The following is a 25,727-nucleotide window of genomic DNA, read 5'->3' on the forward strand; positions in this document are numbered from 1 at the left end:
TAAGACAAATAGTCTATTTTTATTTTTCTTGTACATGCATTAAAATACACATATAGATGGGCGGGGTGATACATGCACTAACCCCAGCATTTAGGAGGCAGAGACAGGGATCTCTGTGAGTTCAAGGCCTGCCTGGTCTACATTCCAGGACAGCCAGGACTACATAGAGACTCCCCGTCTCATAAAAGAAAAAAAGGAAGGGAGGGAGGGAAAGAGGGAGGAAGGGTGGGAGGGAGGGAAGGTGGGAGGAAGGAATTACATGTAACATGCTTCATTGTAGAATATTTGCTGTGTATACATTTTTGTTGATATAAATGTCAAAATGAACCTTCATATATACCTTTTGACTATACTTTAAACAGCATCCTTAGATGCATTGCAAATCAAAGAATACATTTTATTACATGCATTTATTGGGTGTATATGCGTGTGCTTGTGTTCAAACCAGGATACCCAGGTGGAGGTGTGAGGACAGCCTGCCAGAGTCTGTTCTCTCCTTCCCTTGTGTGGGGCCCCGGGATTGAACTCACGTCAGGCTTAGTACTAAGTGCCTTTACTGGTTAAGCCATCTTGCCAGCCTATGAATATAACACTTTTATTGTGAAAAACAAAACAAAACAAAACAAAAACCAACATGCTTTGAGACATGCTGGTAATGGTCTCATCAGATTCTTCTCCGACTGGCCTGTGTCACTGCCCACGCTCCTGCAGAGAGATGGGCCCTGTCTCCCTGGCATCCCCCCATAGAGACCATCTTCAGAAAACATTACAAAAGTGCTACGTTCTTATTGCATCTGCTCAAGGATAAGAAAGGACCAACCAGTCCTCAGATTGCTTCCCAACTGCAGCAGCCTCGCTGGGATCTTTCGGAGAGAGAAAACTCTTTCCCCTCTACGTTTGAAAAGCATCCACACATCTGGAAGCCATCTCTCCCCAACATGGAGAATGCTTCAGTCCATTGAAAGAAGGACAATGCAAAGAAATACCCAGAGCTCCAGAGATGTCTTGGCTATATCGAATTCTTGATTCCAATCAAGGGTCTCAGCTCTCACAAACCCTTTGTGGAAGGAGCCCTTCCAGGCACGCATGTCCACGATTTCCTTTCCAGCTAGCGTGTGCTGGCTACTTGTTTGCAACCAAAAGGATCATAGTAAACACAAAGTCTCCTTTTTCTCTTACTAGGGGAAGCTACCTCACATGGCCAATCCCACGCACATGCAAATGTTTCAGTCATAAAACAATAACTGGCTATACATAGTCACCTACCCACATAATACAGCTTAATCCCACTCCTGTGATCCTTTCAAGAGTTAGGTAAGTCGCATCTCCAGAGACAGCTCCAACTAGAGTCCTCAGACTTCTTCATCCATGGCTTCCCTCTGCTCACTGTAAGACATCTATGCCCCCTCCCACCGAAAGGGTTCCGAATTAGATACAAAGACAATCCACAGAGCCTGGGATCATCCCTCTGCCCTTGCTCCCAACTCCATTGGTGACATTCTGGAGCAGGTGGAAGGTCACAGGCTCGGTTGGTATCGTGGAGCGAGCCGCCATATATCCATCTTCGGATAAGTCCTTCAAGGTATTTCTGAGGGTCTGGTAAAGGAGGCAGTAGAAGATTCTGGTCACATCACTTGCTGCCCTGTTACCGGCCAAAGCTTTGCCAACTGTGGGTGACAAGGGTCTTCGGTCCGGACAAGATCAGTTGAGGGTGTTGTCACCAGCACTTTTAAGTGAGAGCAGGTTAGGACCTAGATTTCATGCTGGTAAGTCTTATTTGTGGAACTTGTTTTTTTATTTAATTTTTTTTTCCATTTTCATGCACATGTGTGCACGTGTGCATACATGTCTACATGTGTGGGAGAGAATGCCTATGGAGGTCCGTCACTCTTCCACCTTGTTCATTGAAACAGAATCTCAATCAAACCCAGAGCTCTCCAATGTGGCTAGTCTCTCTAGCTAGGTCGCTCCGGACACTACAGGAGGGCCGCCACCCCTGCCTGCCATTGACATGGATTCTGGGAACCCGAACTTGGGTCTTCACATTTTTCGTGGCCAGGGCATTAACCACTAAATCATCTCCACAACTCCAAAACGTGTCTTCTGATACGCAGAGACACACGGCTATGCATGTGAGCACACACAGGTGGCCTGTAGCGGATTGTAGTACTGTGCGTCTTCAGCACTGAGAGATGTGGCACCAGAGTTCCAGCAAGGCTGCCACAGAGCGGCCTTTGCTTTTCCTGAACCGCTTCCTCCCAATTCACTTCCTCCAGTTCATCAGCCGTTAGAGGTGGCTAGCCAAGTCGTCATTGGCCGTAGAGTCTTTTCAGCTTCAACGAGATGCTGGGTCTCTCTGCTAATAACTTGACGCTGTCTTTGCAAGCCCCAAAGCCACCATTGGGATAGACAATTCATAAATGAGTCTATGTGGGTGTGTACCAAAAACTCCTTTTCCAGCAGGCTGGGGCTAGATCCACCTAGGTTTGTACACTCCACGATTTACTAACCTCTGTCTCAGCTCCCGCCTTCTGTTCTCAGGAGCTACATACACAGGAATGCAAATGTGTGCTAGCATGTATGCATACACTCGCACACACACACACACACACACACACACACATACATACATATACATATAATACAAATTTTATGCAACTATATAATAAATCTTCTCTATTAGAAAGAGTGCAATATAAAATCAGCAATGCAGTCTTGCTTGAAGTGCAAAATTGGAAAGAACACATCTTACAAAGCAGCACAGCCAGGTATGGTGGCTCACACGTCATCCCAGTCCCGGAAAGACGGAGGCAGGATGACTGTCACAAATTTGAGGCTAGTCTAGGCTACACAGTGAGACTCTGCCTCAAAAGAACAAAAGGGAATAAAAAAGAAAGTAAGGTACATAATACTTCTTATGTCATATGGCTGGTAGGATTGATTAACTGATACTGTTCATGTAAAGGTTTCAGCACCATATCTGATAAGTAGAAAAAAAATCGATAAACACTCAAATGCATCAGTAATACTGCTACTAACCTGCTGATCATTGTGCCTGAGGCACAATGGAGGTAGGAGTCCTGTAATTTAAAAACAAATTTTTAAAGGAAAGGAGAAGAGAGGGAGATAGAGAATCTTAAAGAAAAGCCTTGGTTTTCTCAAAAAGAAAATTAGGTACATGACAGTTCTTATCTCAGAGGACTCTGATGAGAATTAGGTCTGCTAATTCACACACAGAGCTCAGCACCACACTTGATAAGTGAATATGACGAACAGATGCTCACAGTTATCAGTGATGTCGTTAAGCATTCTGCCCTAGGCACATTGGAGGTAGGAGTCTCAACGCATTCCAGCTCATCCGCCATTCAGAGGTTGCCAGCCAATGCTTTCCGACAAATGTCACAGGGAAACTATTTTCAGCTTCCTGAGATGCTGGATCTCTGTTCCAATAACTCGGTGTCATCTTCTGTATGCCTCCAAACAACCATTGGACAGAAAATTCATAAATGAGTCTGTGTGGCATGTACCAAAACCTTCCAAGTGGCTGTGGCTAGATCCACCTACATCTGTACACTCCATGATTTACTGACCTCTGTCCCGGTTCCTGCTTTCTGCTGTCAGGAGCTGTATACACAGAAATGTAAGCACACATGCACACACACACACACACACACACACATGCACGCACGCATGCACGCACGCACACACTCACGCATGCACTCACGCGCACACACATTTTAAAGACATTTTATGTAAATATATAATATATAATAAATTTTCTCTATTAGAAAGAGTGCAATATAAAATCAGCAATGCAGTCTTGCTTGAAGTGCAAAATTGGAAAGAACACATCTTACAAAGCAGCACAGCCAGGTATGGTGGCTCACACGTCATCCCAGTCCCGGAAAGACGGAGGCAGGATGACTGTCACAAATTTGAGGCTAGTCTAGGCTACACAGTGAGACTCTGCCTCAAAGAACAAAAGGGAATAAAAAAGAAAGTAAGGTACATAATACTTCTTATGTCATATGGCTGGTAGGATTGATTAACTGATACTGTTCACGTAAAGGTTTCAGCACCATATCTGATAAGTAGAAAGACATCGATGAACACTCAAATACATCAATAATACTGCTAGCAACCTACTGGTCATTGTGTCTGAGGCACAATGGAGGTAGGAGTCCTCTGGAGGGAGAATGAGGAATAAGGAGAGGAGAAGGAGGAGGAGGAGGAGAAAAAAGATACTTTTAAGGAAGTCTTGGTTTTCTCAATAGAAAATTAGGTATGTAACAGTTTTTATCTCAGAGGGCTCTGATGAGAATTAGGTCTCCCCATAGAGTTCAGCACCATACTCAGCAGGTAGAATGTGATCAACAGATGCTCACAGTTATCAGGGACATTGCTAGTAACCACTGAACACACAGAGGGAGGAGTCCTGTGGGTGGGGCGCTGGCCAATTAGAGATCTGAAAGCGCTCCAAACATCACAGGCTCCAACACATTCACAAGACGTGTAAAATGCTACATTCCGCTGTAAAACACGAATTCCACATCACAAAGCTGTGTCCTAGTCTGTCGGGATCATCCCGTGAGATAATTATTGATCACTGAGATCTAAACGAGTTTGATAGAATCTTCCATGGTGTTGATAATGTTAGTCGTCAGTGATCTCAGTGGACAGAGAAGCTAACTGCCCACTGAGGACTTGAGGTGTTGAGGATGCAACCAAGAGATTGCATTTAAATGTTTATTCCATGTTGATTCTTTGACATTTGAACAGCCATACCTAGTTAGTGGTTACTGTAGTGGCTGGCAGAGAAAACTCTACCTGAGTCCCTTCTCAAATTCAAATGCCCATATGGCTTTTGCTTGAGAGAGGCCAAACCATTCTTAGCTATTGGAAGGCAAGGGAGTCTGTCTGGTACATTGTAGGATATGTGATATCATCCTTTGCCTATAACCATAGGTGCCAACTGGTATTATAATAATAACAACAACTACAAGTCTCTTTATATTGCACAAATGCTCAAAGTAGGGAAGAGTTAAAATCAGTCTTTTGTGAACAATTACTGGCTTACAGGAAAACAACTAAGAAATGAAGGAGCTGTTCATTTATATATAGTTTTCCCTCATTTCGAGTTTGTTCCAAAGACTCACAGATGTGAGTTCTGGCTAAAAGTCTTTTATACATTGTCGGTGGGTTTCTTTTTAACATGCTTTTTCTGGTGAAGCAGCAGGGTAGCTAGCTTTTTGAAGGTTCTCCCACACTGGGCACATGGATCTGGCCTGTCTCCAGAGTGGATTTTCAAGTGATTATTCAGCGTAGTTTTGTCAGTGAACCCTTTGTCGCACTTGGTGCACACGAAAGGTTTCTCCCCAGCATGCAGCCTCTCGTGCCTCTGAATGCTCGACTTACACCTGAAAGTCTTCCCGCATCCCTTGCAGCGATACCTGGAGTTGGCCTCGTGTCGTTTCCGGTGCTTAAGAAGGGATACTTTGCAATCGAAGACTTTGCCACATTCCGGGCAGTCCACTCGGGCGCCGGGCAAATGACTCTGCTTGTGCTCCGCCAAGTAAGTGCTGTTCCGGAAGTGCCTGCCACACTTGTCACACTTGTAGGGCTTGACCTTCAGGTGGAGGCGCTGGTGCTCCGAGAGGTGGGAGTTGACCCTGAAGGTCTTCCCGCACACCTGGCAGCGGTAGGGCTTCTCCCCGGTGTGGATCCTCTCGTGCTCCCTCAGGGACGAGCTGCGGCCGAAGGACTTGCCGCACCGCCCGCACTTGTAGGGTCTCTCGCCGGTGTGGATCCGCTGGTGGCGGGTGAGCTTGGTGCTCTGCTTGAAGGTCTTCCCGCACTCGGGGCACTTGAAGGGCTTCTCGCCCGAGTGGATCCGGCAGTGGTTGTTGAGGGTGGAGCTGCTGTTGAAGGCTTTGCCGCACTCCTTGCACTTGTAGGGTCTCACCCCGGTGTGGATCCGGTAGTGCGTGAGGAAGTACGAGAGGTGGCGGAACGACTTCCCGCAGGTGTCGCACTTGTGGGGCTTCTCCCCGGTGTGGATTCGCTCGTGCTCCACCAGGTGGAGGGTCTGGTTGAATGTCTTCCCGCATTCCTTGCATTTGAAGTGGTTCTTACCTTGCCGCGCTGGCTTCCGCTTGGGGTCCGGGGCGCTGCTGCTGCTGCTGCCGCTGCTGCCGCTGCTGCTGCTGCTGGCGTGCTGCGTCTTCCCGTGCGCGTCTTTCCCCGAAGTCGACTTCTCCGGAGCGGGGCTCCGTGGTGCTGTCGCGGCCGATGTCTGGCTCGAAGATGGTCCCGGGGTCACGGAGGCATGCTTCTTACTGCTAGCGGGGATCGTCTTACCTGCTGCCGGAGCCGAAGCGGAGCCGCACTTCCCCTTCTTCTGAGACGGCCTGTCATCTCTCTTGGAGGACTTGTCTGCCCTCGAGCTCTTGGGGCCATCGCCTTTATCCGCTCTCTTCTTCTTCTTCTTCTTTTTCTTTTTCTTCTTCAGCTTCTCCCGTGGCGTTTTCTTAGAACTGTGTGACTTCGGGATTTCTGTCTTTGAACTACTCCGGGTCTTCTTCCCTGAAGGAGATTTAAAGGCTTACATTAAAAAAAAAAAAAGTGCGTGTGTGCGTGTGTGTGTGTATGTGTGTGCGTGAGCGCCTGTATGTGGGTACATACGCATTGCGAGTGCAGGAGCCTGCTTTTCGGGGCCACAAGAGGGCATCAAATGTCGTGGATCTAAGGTTACAGGCAGCCGTGGGCTACCTGATAATGGGTGTTAGGAACCCTATCCAAGAACAGCAAACACTCCTAATCACTGAGCCATCATCTATCTCTCCAGGTCCATGAAGGGGATTTAGAACAGAAACATCTATTTCATGTCTGCTTTTGTTTTCATTTAAAATGTTTACTAATAATTAGAATATAGCATATGCACGAAAGTATAAAATATAAAATATTTGTGGGGTGGGTTGGGGGGAGGTAAGGGGGAATGAGAGGACGGATAGGAGGGGGAACTGGGATTGGAATGCAGAATGAAACTTAAAGAAATAAATAAATTGGTCTGGAGAGATGGCTCAGAGGTTAAGAGCACTGACTACTCTTCCAGAGGTCCTGAGTTCAAGTCCCAGCAACCACATGGTGGCTCACAGCCATCTATAATGAGATCTGGTGCCCTCTTCTGGTGTGTAGGCGTACATGAAGGCAGAATGCTGTACGTAATTAACAAAAAAATGTATATAATGTATAAACAAACAAACAAATCATAATTACATTTAGACAGACTATGTGTGTGTGTGTGTGGTCATACATAAGACATATTTTAATAAATCAAAATTTTGAGCATCAAAAAATATTTGTTTGGTGTTCACATGCTGACTATATTCATGCCTATGGCACGAAGGTTACGACCAGAAGCAGGTAAGCAATCATTTCCATTTCTCATTTTCCATCTAGTCACTGTCTTAACTTGATTAATGGGGAAGAGACAGGCGTGCCACAGTTTGCATGTGCAAGATAGAGCCATCTTGTGGTAGCTGGTTGTCGGGCTTGGGGGCAAGTGCTCTTACCTGCTGAACCATCTCACTGGCCCAACCTGGCTTCTAACTCTATAAATGAGCTTTCTCTGATCTTAGACAACTTAAGGGCAGCTACAGCACACACTGTTCAGTACCCAGCCTTTTGCACTTAGTGCTACGTGTGTGGGACCACTTTTATTAATTAATTATTAATTAATACTTATTATATCACTAACTTATTATTTATTATTATTGATTAATTTGTTACTAATTTATTAATGCTATGTATGGGTGACCACATTTTCACTATCTTGTTCTCTCTCATTTGCATTATTTATAATAACCTCTTGATGTAAATATCCAAAATGTATATTTCACTGTTTTCTCACTAACTGGCATCTGGGTAAGCTTGAGGCGCTTTGAATAGAGTTTGCACATTTCTACCGTATCTACATAAGGAACTACAATTGTTAGACATAACACACGTGTGCAATTCTAGTGGGTGCTGTCTGGTGGTTAATTTCTCCTAACGGCCTCTACCAGTTGGCATTTCCATCAGCAGCCTGCGAGGGTTCTTGGTGTTCTGCGCCTGTAACTGACCCAATGCCGGTGTCTTTCCTGCTTAACCCCTAACGTGATGGCACTTGAAGGTGGGACCCCCGAGAGATCGTTTATATGGTAAGGATGAATTCCCGTCCTCCCCCATGAATGGGATCTTTAATAGGAGACCAGAGATCCTCCCAGATTTCTTTATGCCATGCAAGCTCACAAAGAAAAGTCCAAAGCCCGTGATCAAAAAGCAGGCTCTCTCCAGGTTCTGTAGTCCTTGTATCCCAAAACCTGGACTTCCTGACTTCAGAACCACAAAGGTTAAGTGTGTGTTCTTTATAAGTCACCGGAACTTTCTTTGTCCTAGTATCCAACAAGGCATAAGACAATGCCACTCCCCTCCCCCCTCCCCCGCAGAATTCCTTCTTCACATTTTAGTTATTTTAGTGGACAGGTGAGGGTCACTGGGATTAATTTTTCTTAGGCATGATGCATAAGGCAGATTGGATGATGACTGCAGAGAAGCCTGGAAACCAGTAAGTTAAGAAAACCAAGGCAGACTCAGGGGCACAAACATCGCACATTTTCTCTCATACGGGGAGCCTATATTTCAATCTTCCCGTAACCGTGTGCACACATATTTAGGAGTGGGTGAGGTGTAGGGGGCCACAAGAGGGGGAAAGACTGTAAGGGAGGGTATGCGAGAGAGAGGAACGGAAGGTGATAGGCCACATCTGACCGTGAATGCAGAAAGGGGGCTAGTGGGAGGAACACAGGGGACGGGGGATACGGTAGAATAATTAATAAGAACACGTGTGTCAGAAAATGTCATGCTGAAGCCTGTTACCACGTGTGCAAATTTAAAAACAGACGAAAAGAGGAAAAGACCAGCACAAGGGAAACAGAAGCTAAACTAAGACAGAACATTGGTTTTGGTTTGTTTCAAGACAGGATCTCATTATGCAGCTCTGGCTGTCCTGGAACTCACCATGTAGACTAGGCTAGCCTCCAACTCATAGAGGTCATCCGCCTGCCTCTGCCTCCCGCCTGAGTGCTGGGATTAAAGCTGTGCACCGGGATTGTTGTTTTTTAAATTACACTTACTATTTGAGTGCGGATGTGGGCATGCGTATGCCACTACTACATGGTTGTGGAGGTCAGAGGAACTCGCTGGTGGTTCTTTTGGACCACACTCAGACCATCAGTCTTGGAGGCAAGCACCTTTAACCGCCTAGCCACCTCGCCATCCCATGAACACCACTTACGGTAACTCGGAATTCTTCCTAAACACATATGATAGCTGAGTATGACACAGTGTATGTTTATAAACCCAGCACTTATGAGCAGGGAGATTCCAAGAACAAATTCAGTCTAGGTTAAATAGCAAGACAGTGCCTCACCCCCCCCCCCCCCGTTGCACACATTAAGATACTGTCTTAACCAAAACCATCTATACATATTCTTGAAGTTCAGAATGTGTTGGGTAATGATCATGTGATTCAGACATGCACTGTTATTTTTATAAGTCAACCGAGAACTGTGAATTAGCAATATTTTAAAAGATTAAGGTCAGATAGAAACCAGTCTCCCACTCATACATGTACATACACTCTCTCACACACCCTCTCTCACACACTCATACACACACCCTCTCACTGACACGCACACTCTCACATACATACACTCTCTCTCACACTCACACATACCCCCCTCTCTCTCACACACACATACTCTCTCACACACATTCAATCACACACACATATACTCTCCCCCACACACTCTCTCAAACATACAGTCACACACCCTCCCTCTCACACACTCGAACACACACCCTCTCTCACACACACACACTCACACACACCCTCTCTCACACGCACAAACACACACTCTCACACACACTCACACACACCCTCTCACACACTCACACACCCTCTCTCTCACACACACACTCACACACACCCTCTCTCACACACACACACACTCACACACCACCTCTCTCTCACACACACACTCACACACACCTCTCTCACACACACACACTCACACACACCCTCTCTCTCACACACACACAAACACACTCTCACACACATTCAGTTACACACACATACACTCACTCATTCTCACACACTCACACATACATGCATACACTCTCTCTCCCTCTCTCACACACACACACACCCTCTCTCACACACACACTCACACACAGAAACACACTCTCACACATTCAGTCACACACACATATACTCTCTCACACACATACACTCACTCATTCTCACATATACACACATACACTCTCACACAAACTCTCACACACATGTGCGCACACTCTCTCCCTCCCACACTAAAAAATAAAGTAAAATGTTCAGGTGGGAGCGTTAACTGAAAACAGTGCAGGATCGTCACTCGAGGAAGAGATCCAGGAGAAAAGTCTAGAGGCTGGTCATTACCGTCACCCGCAACCCAAGGACAAGGAAGAAGTGTGGTACTAACCCAGAGAGCGACAATGTCCCCGGGGCTGGGAGGAAGGCACACCCTGTCAGTCCCCAGCATGGCGGAGGACAGGACTGATGGCTTACAGAGCTGTTAGAATGTCCCCGTGACGCACCTGCAGAGGAGTCACTCCTGCTGACTCTTGCCTCACCACGCCGGCGGTCTCTATGAACATGGTTGCCTTTGGCAAAAATGTCAATGCCTTGCTCCAACCTGGTGATCAACCTTGGCTTGAAGATATAACACTCTGTTCCACAGAAGAAGAAAAACAAGAGGAAGAAAAAAACAACTGTTGCATGCCTCTCAGGGATCCCTTTCAGAAAATGTTTGCACAGAAAGGAGAGAGCTAAGAGATTTTAACAAAAATAAATAAATAAATAAACCAGCCAGCTGGGACACGGAGGCTGTCAGCCTCCTCAGTGCTGTCCTGCCCCACCTCCCCTCCTCATCATAGAAACTCAAATTTCTGTTAGTCCAGGAAGCCGAGCCCACTAGCATATCAGTCAGCGAGTCCATTCTTGGACCTACTGGCATTCAGGGTTGGCTTAACTGTGGTCCTGGATGTAAGCCAGACCAGTAAGTGATGGTGGCCGAGTCTGGAGTGAGCAGAGAAGGGGGCATCGGTTCCCAACACATGCCACCTTCTATTCCCCCCTACCCTGCACCCCGCATGTGAGTTAAAAACTGAACTTCTGAAGCGGAGCATTGTGGGAACGCACCAGTCTTAGGATGATGCCAACAGCACCCGATTTGCAGGGTGTGAATTTGATCCTGTGGCAGAGTTCATGTGAACCACAGCATCTCCGGCATTGAGACCCAGCAGGCTCCCGGGATCCCAGAACGAACCGCAAGATGATCCTTACCCACGAAGATCAGGTTCCCGTAGTTCTCCAGCATCACATCCCTGTACAGGTCCTTCTGAGCAGGGTCCAGTAACTGCCATTCTTTCTGGCTGAAGTGCACAGCTACATCTTTGAAGATCACTGGTTCCTATAACACCAAAGTCCCACTACGGCTCATACGAGGCCTCGTCTTTTCCCTTGGCCCAGGAGAGGAGATGCAAAGAGGTGGGAGTTTGAGCTGTATTCAAAATTCTACACCGTTGCAGACTGCGAAGACGGCCCTGGTACCTCCTCGCTGCGTACCAGGTCCATACCATTTGCGTGTGTGTACGTGTGTGTGTGTGTGTGTGTGTGTGTGTGTGGTGTTTTAATGTGTATGTATGTGTGTGTGTGTGTGTGTGTGTGTGTGTGATTTCTATGTGGTTTATGTCACAATGTGTGCAGGTGCTTGTGAAAGCCAGAAGAGGATGTCAGATCCCCCAGAACTGGAGTCACGGGTCATTGCGCGCTGCCCAATGTAGGTGCCGGGAACCAAATCCAGGTCCTCTGCGAGAGCACCAAGCAAATGCGCTTCACTGCCGACCATCTCTTGGGTCCTCAACGTGCTCGTTTGTTGAATTGTCAACTTGACACAGCACGGTCACCCGGGAAGAGAGGGTCTCAGTGAGGAATCGTCTAGATCAAGTTGGTCTTAACCGAGTTCCTTAAGATGAAAAGACGCACCCTGAGTGTGGGTGCGCCGTTTCATAGTTTCGGCTCTGGACAGGGTAAGAGTGGGGAAATCTAGCGGGCACTAAGCAAGCAGGCAGCGAAAGTGCGTTTCTTTCTCTGCTCTTGACTGTGGACGGGATGCATTAAGTTCCTGCCTTGACTTCCCCACAATGTTGAACTGTGGACATGGAACTACAGGCCAAATAACCCCCCCTTTGGTTGCTTTTTCGTCGTGGTATTTTATGGCAGCAATAGAAATGAAACTAGGAGTGTGTGACCAGGCATTGTCTTCCCATTCTGAACCCAGGTTTGGTTCGTGGGAATACTGGAAACCTGCGGCATAAGCAAAAGCTTTTAAAACGTTTAATAACCAGGGGCTGGAGAGATGGCTCATCGACCAAAGAATGGGTACTGCGAGCACCCTTACCCACGGAGCCATCTCGCTGGCCCCGTATTTGCGTGTAGAAAGACGGAAGAAAAAGACTTTCCTTTCCTAAACCCCGCTTCTTTTGGTTCAGGTTGTGAGCTGAAGCTGGGGTGAAGCCTCCTCAGCTTCCTAAGGAGGAACGAGATCCAAGGTCCCTGGTTTGGCCATCCCTAAAAGATCGCACACAGACTATCACATGAGGACAGCGGCGCCATCCTACTCCAACACCTCACGCGGCCACAGCCAAATGTATGTCCTTCTGGAGCATACAGTGCAGAGCAGGCGGAAAGGGTCTGGACGTGGGCCTCGGGGGCATCCCAGTGTGGCATGGCGGGTGCTACAAGAACATGCCCAGGAGACCTTTCCCACGTGCTTGAAAGAGCAGATGACAGTTGAAAGTCCAGTGACGAGGAGGAGGCGGAGTGGAGCGGAGCAGAGCGGAGGTCACTCAGAAGGTGCGCACCGAAAGAGATAGAGCTTCAAGAGGAAAGAGAGGTTAGCGCTGGGTTAGAGTGAGCACTCTACAGTTGTGGGATCAGGGCCAGGGGCTTGGGTTTGAATTCCCCTGACCATCAGAGAGCTTGGGGGAGGTCCTCGGGTGAGCGACGTCCCATGCCTCTCTTTCCACATCTGTGAGGTGGGAAGGGTAGCGGAAGGTCCAGCCCAGTCTCCGGCACTGAAAACAACTGTCATTCTTAGGAAACACAGACTGAAGTACTCAGAGGTAAAGTGCTACAATGCAGGTACTCTATGCTCAGTGGAAGACAGCAGAGGTAGGGCAGCAGGAGAAACGTCAGCAAATTCCAAACATTGGGTGACCTTTGCACAGTTCTTATAGCTTCCTTGTGAGTTTTAAAGCATTGTTTCTGTGTATGTGTATGAGTATGTGGTGTACACGTGTGTGGATGTATCTGTGTAGTAGTATGTCTGTGTGATGTATATGTATGGCGGGTATGTATATGTGGTGTATACATATGTTGGTATATATATGTATGTGATATATGTGCATGTATACATGGTGGTTATGTATGTGTATGTGTGCTGTGAGTATGCATATGTGTTAACGTATGTGTCCAATGGGTACGTGTACATATATACATAAATGTAGTCTGTATATGTGTACGTGTATGTATATACATAAATGTAGTCTGTATATGTGTACATGTATGTATATACATAAATGTAGTCTGTATATGTGTATGCGTAGGTATATGTATAAATGTAGTCTGTATATGTGTATGTATGTGTGTATGTATATGTATGTGTGTATGTATATGTATGTGTGTGTATGTGTAATATGTGTATTCATGTACGTATGTGTAGTATGTGGGTATATGTGTATTTGGGTATGTGTATATATATGTGTATACTGGTGTATGTGGGTATGTGTATAGTGTATATGTGTATGTATATGTGTATGTATATGTGTATGTATAAGTGTATGTATATGTGTGTGTATATGTGTATGTGTATAGTGTGTGTGTATATGTGTATGTGTAAATGTGTGTAATCTCTGTGTATGTGGTGTATGTATATATGTATGTGTACAGTGGGTATGTCTCTGTGAATGTATATGTGTGTAGTGTGTATGTGTACGGTGTGTATATATATGTGGGTGTGTAAATGTATGTGTATATATAGGTGGGTGTGTATATGTATATATGTATATATGTATGGGTGTACATGTGTGTGTGTGTCTGTATGTGCATTGTGTGTGTATGTTGCTGCCACTAATAGGAAAGACGGTCCAGTCCTCCAGTTGCTGAGCAGAAGCCCATGTGAGCCTCCAGGTCCTTCAGACTTGCTGATGGCTGCCCATCTCTCCCCATCTCGCCTCTGGCTCTCTCACTTGCCACAGGGCCCCTCCAGGATTCTGTCCCAGCAGGTTACGCAACCCTGTGGTCACAGCAAGTCTCCAGACCAGTTCTTACTGGTCAGGGCTGAGCCACACGCCCAGCCTTCAATCAATCACTATTGCCCCGAACAAGCCTGGGAGTGGGGCGAGGTTCAGATCAACCTCTCCCTACATCATCGCCCTGTCCAAGGCCCAGGGACCACTGCAGAAGAGGGAGGTGGAAAGAGGGTAAGAACTGGAGGATGAAGAGGAATGCTGGGAAATGTAGTCTTCTGGATATGACATGGCCGTCGCACTCAAGAACACACAGCCGCTGTGGATACCTGCGCAAGAGTAGGCCCATCAACATCCCATAATTACAGGGGGAGGGGATCACGAGACCCCACCTGTCCCTTAGGAACTAAGCGTGGTTAATGTTTTCCAGGGGAGGAGAATGGCCTTTCTTCAGTGGTGTAGCCACCGCTGAATTTCCCATGCTCCAGTAAATAACCCCACGCCCACGCTAATGCAACCAACCCTAATTACACTCACGGGTCACAAAAACAGGAAGCTGTGAAAACAGGAGGGGAGGAGTAGCTAGTTGGGACATAGTAGGAAAGGGAAAGGGTCGAGAGAGGACAACAGGTATGTGTGTATGGATATAGTCACGATAGGGTATATATATGTATGAAGCTGTCAAACAAAATGATGTTAAATTAAATGCTTGGATAACATAATCTAAGCCATCAACCAAAAAGAATTTAAGGAAAAACATCAGCTTCAGCCAAAGTGGTTGGAAGACGAGGTATCCCCAAGGAAAAATCAGAAATGTCAGCGTAAGAAGGTGATGTGGATTCCAGGTGGACTATGCCAAGGTTGACCTTCTCAGAACCATTCCCTAATTCATTCCTTCATCCATTGCCCATCACCCATTCAGCCCAGACATATAAAGCATCTGTTGAAAATCCAGCTCAGACTGCTGCTCAGGCCAGGAACGCCTGCAGAGGCCTCTTTCTTCTGTAAAGGAAAGGGCGAGCCCCCCTCCCGAGGGAAAGCCTGTCTGAATCTCTAACCACCTCTCCAGGTGCTCTCATTCTGGGAGAATGAAAGGTATGTTGTGCTTCTTTCCCCAAGGAAGTTCCCAAACCTCAGGCTGCCAGACTAAGAGGTATCAGAGAGCCACGGGTATAGTGGGCACCAATCAACACGATACCTCCCTCTTCCCTGACATTCCAGCAGTCCCGCCCTTCTGCAGACTTCCCTCCTCTTCCCCCTGCTGTCTGAATCCAGCCTCATGCTGTGAAACTAGACCTGTAAGAAGGGGCCTCCTTCAGACTTGGGTCTGGACCCCATCTCAGAGGGCCTGCCCTGCTGCCGTCTATCCACAGAATCAGTCAACTTCTTACCCCCAAAGGGCAATCTCTCTAGTGTTACCCTTGAAAACGCACCGACCCCTCCACCGCCCCATGAAGACCCTTCTGTGTCTGGGCATAGGGGATGGGTATGTCAGCCAATCAACAGAAGACAAAGTTCCTGCCTTCCCCGATGGGGAAGAGCAAATGGGTGATGAACGAGTTAAAAATAGCAATGTACTGCCAGGTGGCAATATTTGCTCCAGAGGAAATGAGGCAAGGGCTGGAGAGAGAGCTAGGTAGTTAAGAGTGCTCAACTGCTCTTGCAGAGGACCAGAGTTCTGTTCCCAATACTCAGGTCTGGCAGCTCACAACTATAACTTAAGCTCTGGGGGGGTGCTGGGGGCTGGCGCCCTCTTCTGGCTTCCAGGGTGCGGCATTCATATGCACATATACACACACACACATACACCTAATTAAAAACACAACAAATCTTGAGGAAACAGAAGGAAGAAAATTATGCTGTTGGTATCATCCTATCAGGAGCAGAAACTAGGAAAGAGGAGAGCATCACTTAGAAAAATGTCTAAGGTAGTCCTTTGAAGGTACAATATGTGGACAGCCAGGACAGACCCCTGAGGTGGATAGAAACGTGGGAATGTCCTTGCCTCCTCCAGACAAAGCTAGCATCTGGTCAAAGGGGAAACCCACAGCTTACCTTGTACCAGGTTGGCAGCAAAATGGTTGGAACTCTTCGTTTCTTCTCAAAGAGCTGGCTTGATGTCTGGTCAGCAGTCGCCGAAGGTGAGGCTGGTGGAGGAGGAAGGAGTCATGAGACCATTCTGGTTTCTAGGAGTAGGAAACCCCATTCACAAGAAGCACTTAATGGGGATGCAATTGACAAACGATGGCGTGGACTGGGCACTGTCCCACATGCCAGGCAGGTATTTGATTATTCAGAGCAATTCTAGCAAAAGTGAACCAAACTCCTGTGTGGTACCCAGAGTAGGCTACCACACGTGTGAAAAACTATGCATAGATACTATAGATACTATAGATACTAAAAGCATCTATGCATACTTTTCCACACATGTGATATACACATAGTGGATACACGGATGGATAGCTCCGCACATGTCACGGATACACGGATGGATAGCTCACACATGTCATGAATACACACATGGATATTTCACACCTGTAATGAATACACACATGGATATTTCACACCTGTAATAGATACACAAAGAGTTGGTTATGAATGTAGCCCTTTCTGGTTAGCACAAGAGCCTGGAAAGTTCTCCCTCCAGGGAAATACCTAGGTCGCTGGGGAAGGAGAAACAATGTGACTTTTAACTGCGAAGTCTACTGTACATTAGACATCGTGGTGCCAGGCTAACAGGATGGCTTAGCGGGTAAAGGCATCTGTTTCTAAGCCTGAGGAGCTGAGTTTGATCCCTAGGGCCCATACGGTAAAAGGACTGAACTAAATTCAGTAAGTCAGCCTCTGGTCACCATCGTACATACCCATGGTGGGGTGGGGATGGATAAATACAAAACTGTAATTAGAAATGGTAAGAAAGTTCATACCTCTTGACACCAACATTCTACTCTGAAAGTGTTCTATCAGCACAAAGAACCATTGAAGCCTTACCCAGGGAACACCCATTCACCTAAATCTCTAAATTGCCTTGGCCATGTTTTATCACAGCAATAGACAAATAGTTGACAGAAGACCCCGAGAGAACTCTGAGCGTAGACACGAGGGGGTGAGGCAGAGTCTCGTGTCTAAACTCTTGCCATCAGTTAGGCCTAGGAGGCCAACCCTTTACAAACGCACATTTCCCTAAACCATGTCTCTTACCTTTACTAACTGAGGTTTTAGTCTTCACCTCTGTGTTCCTCTTCATGGTGAGAGCACGAAGTACTGCATGACATATAGGTAGGACTACTAGGTGAGGGTTAGGGAGCCAGACATCTGCGTTTCAATTCTTAAGTCTGCAGCTCGGTGGCCTCAGGCGGGGGACGTAACATCTTCAGGCTCCATGTCCCTAAACAGGAAAGCAGTGTCAAGAAGACCTGTCTCCTAGAAAGTCAATGAGATGATCAGGAGAGTGTATGATATACGTCCTTGGTTTGCAAGGGTAGAGCCAGGCCTGTGGGTCCCACTTCTTTTTAAAGGTTTTTTTCTTTTTTTTTGGATGGGTGCCATTGGACTCAGGTGGAGCCGTGTTCTCTTTCCACCGTGTGACGGTCCTGGGGTTGCCAGGCTAGACAGTAAATGCTCTACCCATCAAGCCATCCTGCCGGCTCCATGGGGGTCCACTTTAAAAAGAGAAGGTGGCAGGGGGCAGGTGAGATGGCTCAGCAGGTAAAAGCTCCTGCCACCACACCGGAGGGCATCAGCTTGATACCAGAAGCCAACATGGTGGAAGAGAGCTGACTCCTGCGAGGTGTACTCTGGCCTCTTGATACGCGTGCTCAGACACACACACACACACACACACACATCAAACAAACAAACAAACACAAAAAAAATGTAAAAAAAGAAAAAGAGACAGAGTAAGGTTGAAGCCCGGGGATCGGATGGATCATGCCTGTAATCTTTGCTGGTTGGGAGGCTGAAGTAAGAGGATCCCAAGTTCAAGGCCAGCCTAGCCTACAGAAAAGGGCAGGAAAATGTGGGAAATCTGCTGATTCCAACATGAAATCTTTCACCCCAGCCAACAGGAGAGCCAGGAAGTTATTTAAAAAAAAAAAAAAAAAAGGGAGCTCAGGGCTAGACAGATGGCTTTGCAGTTAAAAGTGACTACTAATCAGAGGAACTGAATTCAGGTTTCACCGCCCACATAATGGCTCACAAATGCCTGTAACTCCAGCTCCGGAGCTCTGACGCCCCCTTCTGATCTCCACGGGCACTGCATCCATGTGATGCGCATATGTCCACGCAGGAACATGTATGTACTCACAAAAAGTAAACCGATTAAAAAACAAACAAACAAAAGCAAGAATGCTTGACAGCTGGCTGAGATCAACACTTCTTAGACGATTTTCTGAAGCCTCATGAGAAATCCCTTCTTGACCTACACACATGCCCGGGCTCTACACACATTGCATGTGTGCACATATTTGTGTAATGCATTCCACCTTCAGCATACTGAGATACTTTGACGTGAGGGACACTTGTCTACAACAGCCTCTCTACCAAGGAGCTGGCGCCGATTGACCACTTCTCAAAACCTACGTGCTCTGTATCCAGGCGGCATTCATCATTCTCTCTCTCTCTCTCTCTCTCTCTCTCTCTCTCTCTCTCTCTCTCTCTCTCTCTCTCTCTCTCTCTCTCTCTCTCTCTCTCTCTGTGTGTCTATATTCATGTGTGCGCAGGGCCCTGTGAAGGTTCTGGATCCCCTGAAGCTGGAGTTACAGGCATTGGTGATGCTCCTGTTTCTGGATACAGGGAAAGGGAAGGAAAGAAAAGGACTCTTAACTGCTGAGCCAACTATCAGCCCCCATCTCCCCATTTTCTGCTAATACATCGTCTCCCTTTGCCTCAGCTCATAATTTACCTTGACACATTGCATTCTCAAAGAAATACCAGGACTCCTTAGGGATCATCTTCTGGATTGCATCTGAGATGGGTCATTATGGATGGAAAAGTCACGAGGGAAACTCTGCACTGTAAATCACATCTACTTCCAGTGCCTGGACGATGGCCAGCGCTCAGTGTGAAGACAGCTCTTAGTAAGCATCCAAATCCCCGTGTTGTTTTAAGCCCATTCTAAAGTGATGAATTTAAAAATGTCCAGGTCCAAATCCCAGCTCTGCTCCCAGCCCTTCCCGGACTCACGTAGGGACTTTAAGCCCAACATGTTGGGTTAACTGTATCAAGAGAGTAGAAACTTAATCTGACCACAGTGTTTAGAGATGGGGCCTCATGGGGAATAATCAAGTTTTAGTGGGACCCATCATGCAATACGAATATTTTTTTGTAATTTTTGTTGATTTATTTGGTGGAAGGTGTGTGTGTGTGTGAGTGTGTGTGTGTGTGTGTGTGTGTGTGCGTGTGAGTACAGGTCAGAGGGCAACTTGAAGCGGTTGGTTCTCTCCTTTCACTGAGTGGGTCTCAGGGGATTTGAACTCAGGTTATCAGCACCTTTACCTTTTGAGTCTTCTTGTTCGCTCAGGCAAGGAGAGGGAGAGAGACTGACCGACTATACACGCATTTCCACCAGGAGGCAATGCGGCTAAGCAGGACTTTGCTGAGTGCCTGACCACATATGTGTGTGTTAAATGCTCATTTCTTTATGGGAAAGTCCCTCTAGGTATTTGTGTGTGTGTGTGTGTGTGTGTGTGTGTGAGAGAGAGAGAGAGAGAGAGAGAGAGAGAGAGAGAGAGAGAGAGAGAGAGAGAGAGAGAGAGAGAGAGAGAGAGAGAGAGAATGAGAATTAAATGCTCACTTCTTTATGGGAAAGCACCTCTTAGGTATTTGTGTGTGTGTGTGTGTGTGTGTGTGTGTGTGAATTAAATGCTCATTTCTTTGTGGGAAAGCCCCTTTAGATATTTCTGTGTGTGTGTGTGTGTGTGTGTGTGTGTGTGTGTGTGTGTGTTCCAGCATGCACGGTACATGCTCTCGAGCGTGTTGGGGAGACGGTGCATGCGGAGGCAGTGCGTGTGCGCATTGTGCCTGTGCGTGTGTAGAGCCCCAAGTTTACTGGGCAGAAATCATTCTTGATTCTTCTCCCCCTTCTGCATTGAAGCAGGGACTTTCACTAAACCCTCCCCGTCTTAGCTGGTTAGGCTGGCCAGCTTCCTCTGGGGGTTCTATCTCCTTTTCCCACGCACTGGGATTACAGATAGGCCACCCTGCCCCACCCCTCCCCACCCCACCCCACCTGGCTTTTATGTGGGTTGAGGCTCTGAATTCTAACCCTCATGTTTACACAGGAAGTGACTTACCTGCTTGGCTCTTTTCCCAGTGACTCTCTGATCGCTCCCCCCTCCCCACCTCACCCCCACACATTAACTTTTCTTTAAGACAGAATCTAGCATATCTCAGCTTGGCTTTGAACTAGATAAATAGCCAAGGATGGCCTTGGATTTCTGATTCTCTTGCCTTCACCTCCCTGGAGCTGGGAACACACACAGTTTATTCAGTACCAGAATAGAACCCAGGGCTTCCCGAACGCTAGGCAAGCGCTCTCCCAACTGAGTGACAGCCTAGCTCCGTCTGTGCTAACAGTAAAGAAAAAAAAAATTGCTCACCCGAACCCTGAGCAAATGACCCTTCTCCCTACGTCCCACAGACTCTGAAATGGGAACGTTATACAATTCCTTTATAGGATTCCTGTGGAGACAGCTGGTTCCCTGTACCCCGGGAGAAGCCAGTTCGGCTGCAAGCTCCTGGTCTCTCCAGGTATTCCTACAAGCCTGAAGACATGGCAGGCAGCGCGGAGGGGGGAACGAAGGGAGGGTGATTCCCAGTTGACCGTTCTTAGCTGTGACAGATTAGCAGATTTGATAAATTAAAATACAGGGAATACAGTAAAATTAACGTTCAGATAAGCAAAGAATAATTTTCAATTATAGAAACATTCTCAACACTACTTGGGGCATGCCCATGCAAAAGAATAGTCATGTGTGTGTGTGTGTGTGTGTGTGTCCGCATGTTCATGTGTGTGGGGCTGTGCATGTGTGTGTTCGTGTGTGTGTGTTCATGTGTGGGGGTGCGTGTGTGCACACATGTGTGTGTTCATGTGTGTGTGTTCACGTGTGGGGTGCGTGTGTGCACACACATGTGTGTGTGTTCATGTGTGTGTGTGTTCTTTGTGGGTGAATATGTATACTTGTACATGTAGCAACCAGAGGGCTACATCAAGTGCCTTTCTTCAGGAGCCATCCATTTTGTTTTTTGAACAAGGGTCTCTCACTGAAATCTAGAATCCACTCATTAGCTAGATGTGCTGGCCATGGAGTCCCCGGGTCCCTCCTAGCTCCTCTTTTCCATTGCTGGGATTACACGTCTTGTGTTTTATGTGGGTAGAAGCCCGGTGCCTCATACTTACTTGCACGCCAGGAACTTTACTGATGGTGTCATGTCCCAGTCTCGAAGAACTAATTTTTAATTTTTAAACAAATAGCTTTAATATATATGTGTATATATATATATATCCCCATATAATACTTGAAATTTTTTAATTATTTGAAATCAAATTTAAATGGCATTCTGTATTTTAACTGGTAGTTTGAATACTAGGCTGGGTTTCTTACCTTTTTTATATTTTTCACTCAAAAACAAAACAAAAAGAACAAAAAATTAATGGAGAGGGTCAGGGAGATAGCAAAGAGGGTCAAAGCGCTTGCCACGTAAGCCTGATAGCCTGACTTGGGATTCCCAGAAGGCCGTAAAAGGGCTGGCACGGCGGTTCATGTCTGTTTTCCCAGCATTCCGACAGTGAGATGAAAGACACAGGCAAATCCCAAGAAGGTCGCAGGCCAGGTAGCCTAGGATACACAGTACAGCAGCAGCACCGAGCAGGACTGTCTTAGAAACAAGATGGAAAGCGAGGGTGACACACACATGCTCACACACACACACACACACACACACACACACACACACACACACACACCATCGAACACATAAATAAATGTTTCTTAAATTATTAGATATGGAGGTTCAAGGACTGGGAAGATGGCTCCGTGGTTAGGAGCACCTCATGCTCTCGCAGCCGTCCTGAGTTGACTCCCAGCATGGACGTCGGCTGGCTCACAGTAACTCCAGTTCTAGGGAGATCTGACATCCATGACGAGCAAGCACCTGGGCTCACACCTGCACAGACGGAGCTCCCCCTCACACACATACGTACAACACTTAAAAAGTAAAAATAAATGTTTCTACAAATATGAAGAGCTAATGCTTCATGAATGTCAAGTAATCGAACAGTGCCCAAGATGGAGTATATGATTTTTTTTTTTTTTTTTTGTGCAACGGTTTCAATTTTAGTGCTGTTCAAACCTCCGGGTCTGGGAGTTTCTTTCTTCACTCTGGCCTCAGCTCCCACCCCACCCCACCCCACACATCCCACCCCACACATCCCACCCCACACCATGTCCCTGTCCTTGAGGTCTTCAACTGGGTCACACGTGGCAATGCCCCCTTCCCCCATACTCCTTCCTGGTGAGTGCGACCTCCAGGAAGACACAAACCGCTGTTGAAGAAGATCTGTGGATCACCGAGTTTTATATTCTTCTGCCCAGAAGAATCATCTGGGCTCAGTACCCCATGGGTGGGGGCTAGGCAGCAGAGGCTGGATCTTGGCAGGTTCCCTAGACACACAATGCCCCCCCGACATGTAGTGATTCCCTTTAGAGACCCTCACAAATTTTGCTACTCACAAAGACGTACGTATTTTGTCGTTTTTTTTTTTTTTTTACAATGTTGTACTTTCAAGAATTCGTAGCTACCACCCAAGACTGGAGTTACCAGCAACCATCATGGATTAGAGAGAAGTTCATGGGCCCCTCCCTATTCTCCCCCACTGAACTATGGACCGGCAACTAACGGATTCTGGGGGAGAAACAGTTGTTGCCTTCAGTTGTGTACCAAACAGTGAGCCCGTTAGGCTCCAGGAGATTGTTCCAAACTGCAGCCACACAGCCGGCCCTGTTAAAATCAGTGGGTCATGGAACAGAAAGAGGTAAATGTGGGAAAGCAGCCTGTTACGGGGTAGGGTGTAGGAGAAATGTAAGAAGTTGCGGAGTAAGAGCAAACAAATGCACTCATAACACGTGTGTGAAATTACCAAAGAAAAATACAACCAACAACAACAGTAATGGCAATAATAATAACGATGGAATTGGCAAACACACCCTCTGCAAGTTTTTTGTTAAAAGACACTGAGACCCGTGGTAGGTTCTCACACATACATGCTGGTATAGCTTCACACTTTGGAAAAATCCGACCACATTTTCGGTGCCAGCGACACTTTTTTTTTCCGGAGAAAAACGGAGGGGACCCTAGCGAACAGACACAACCCCATTTGCACAGTTATATGCCAAGGAAACTGAGGAATCTGCCCACTCAGCCTGGCATCTATCTATAAACGCTGAGACCCCCCTCCAAGCGCACTCGAGTGTGGACAGGCACACAAGCCATCCACAGAATGACATTCTAGAACTCCCAGTCACCCTCCTGAGAGAAGAGCTCTCTCTGGTTGACTCTAAGGCTGACCCCCCAGCTTCATTTGGGATCCAGTGGTAGACCCCCATCAAGTGATGAGCCCACAACTGAGTGCAATGCATACTTACTTGCTGAGGATGCACGAAACTTTTTCTAAGCACCCTTCTCATCCGGGGATCTTCATACTCGGTCCTGTGTGGAGCCCCACACACAGCCTAAGGCCCCTAAGGGTCTCTCTCGAAAATCATCCTTCATGGACCCATCAAATCAAGTGACTAACTGGTTCTTCTGGTTCCCCGCTGACCTTTTTAAAGTCTGTGAAGACTCCTCCCATTTCCTCCTGGCCCATTAGAATAACACGCCTCAAGGGCTCCTAGATCGCTCTTCACAAAGCCTGACTTGTGTCTTGAAGAGCCCATCACATCCCCTCCTCTGAGCCAACTCTAGTTTCCTCCTGGTGTCTAGGGACATCCAGGAACTTGGTTGCTCTGGAACTCCTCATTTCCCGATATGGATCCCTGCCTACCCTTCACCCCCCCACTCCCCTACTCCCACCCCCCAACCACACCCCCAACAGCTGCAGGCACATTTTCGCAAATAGGAAAGACACTGGTGTCTGGTGCCTTCCACTGCCCAGTAGCTATCCTGCTGTGGTTGATTTCTATAAGTGCCTCAGTCCTGTAACAGGATATTTCTGCCTGAATTGGGACTGTGGAGCTGTCTTCTGGGTGTGGGTTGAAATTATCCAGGGTTTCATGCTGGCCACAGGCCCCTGGGTAGGGGTAATGGCTTGCCTGGTTCAGGTTTAGTTAATAGACATCCAGATAGTGCATCAATATGCTAATGACCAAACTTATTGATCACATAGACCGGCCCCTATATGCATGAACTATCATATTACCCTTACCTACACTTAAGCAAACAGACACACACACTCAGACACACGTAAGCTGCACCCAAGACTACAGCATCAGTCACGTACAAATCAGTGAGAAGCAACTATACACAAACCCAGGCCACATAAATTCCCACATTTGAGTTGAGCCCCAACTCCTTCAATGGTACCAACACATTCCCCCGACATACCACAGACACAAAGGCGACCTAAAATCCACACAAACACCCCCTGCCAGGCACAGTATGAACTCACAGTCTGGAACCATCTAGGTGGCTCAGCTGGAAAGGTGATCGCTGCCCATCCAGCCTTACAATCCCAGTTCCATCATCAGGACCCACGTGGTAGGAGAAAACCAACTCCTGAAAGTTGTCCAAAGACCGCACACACGCACAAACGCACCAGTCAATAACTGTAATTTAAAAATTCACACTCACAATCCCACACAGTAGTAGGAAACAGAGTCAGGCCCAACTACAAACACGCCACCAGACAAACACGGCCTCGTACAACCAAACTCAGCCACATTGGCGCAGTTGGGCAAAACTCAACAACCACAGCTCACACGTGTGCATAAAATCGGATACGGTTACAAAGTCTAACACAAGCTCACACAGATCCTCACCAGGAGAGAATGTGTTCAAACCGTGTTCAAACATCCCAGCTAGCACCAGCTACAACCACACAGGAGGGACAAACTAAGCCGCCCATGAACTTAAACTTGTGTAGGAATGCACATTTTACAGGGTCCAGACCCTCCAAATCGGAGTTACACAAATCCCCATAAAGTAGCAAAAGTGTCTAAAAAGTTATGCCACACTCTTCCCTCGCACATTTCCCTACCCAGACCACTGTCCTCGACAGAGCCGTGACAAGGTGGGGTCCCAGGCCGCCGCATGCAGGCACCCTGGCCTCTCCCGTGTCCTTG

At 47.1% G+C, this 25,727-nt stretch overlaps 1 protein-coding gene across 1 annotated transcript; it reads right to left on the reverse strand.

Annotated features, from left to right (window-relative positions):
• Nucleotides 1-24,382, reverse strand: LOC101837832 (zinc finger protein 383). The gene is made up of 6 exons (XM_005085674.3): nucleotides 24,033-24,382; nucleotides 17,590-17,776; nucleotides 16,444-16,535; nucleotides 11,423-11,549; nucleotides 10,675-10,806; nucleotides 1-6,582 (listed from the first exon to the last, which is right to left on the reverse strand). The coding sequence occupies exons 2-6, from the start codon at nucleotides 17,633-17,635 to the stop codon at nucleotides 5,183-5,185; spliced, it is 1,797 nt and encodes a 598-aa protein (XP_005085731.1). The 5' UTR covers nucleotides 17,636-17,776; nucleotides 24,033-24,382; the 3' UTR covers nucleotides 1-5,182.
• Nucleotides 24,383-25,727: the final 1,345 nt, after the last annotated feature.

The sequence above is a fragment of the Mesocricetus auratus genome, unplaced genomic scaffold (genome assembly GCF_017639785.1).
Source record: "Mesocricetus auratus isolate SY011 unplaced genomic scaffold, BCM_Maur_2.0 Super-Scaffold_100037, whole genome shotgun sequence".
Taxonomy (NCBI): domain Eukaryota; kingdom Metazoa; phylum Chordata; class Mammalia; order Rodentia; family Cricetidae; genus Mesocricetus; species Mesocricetus auratus.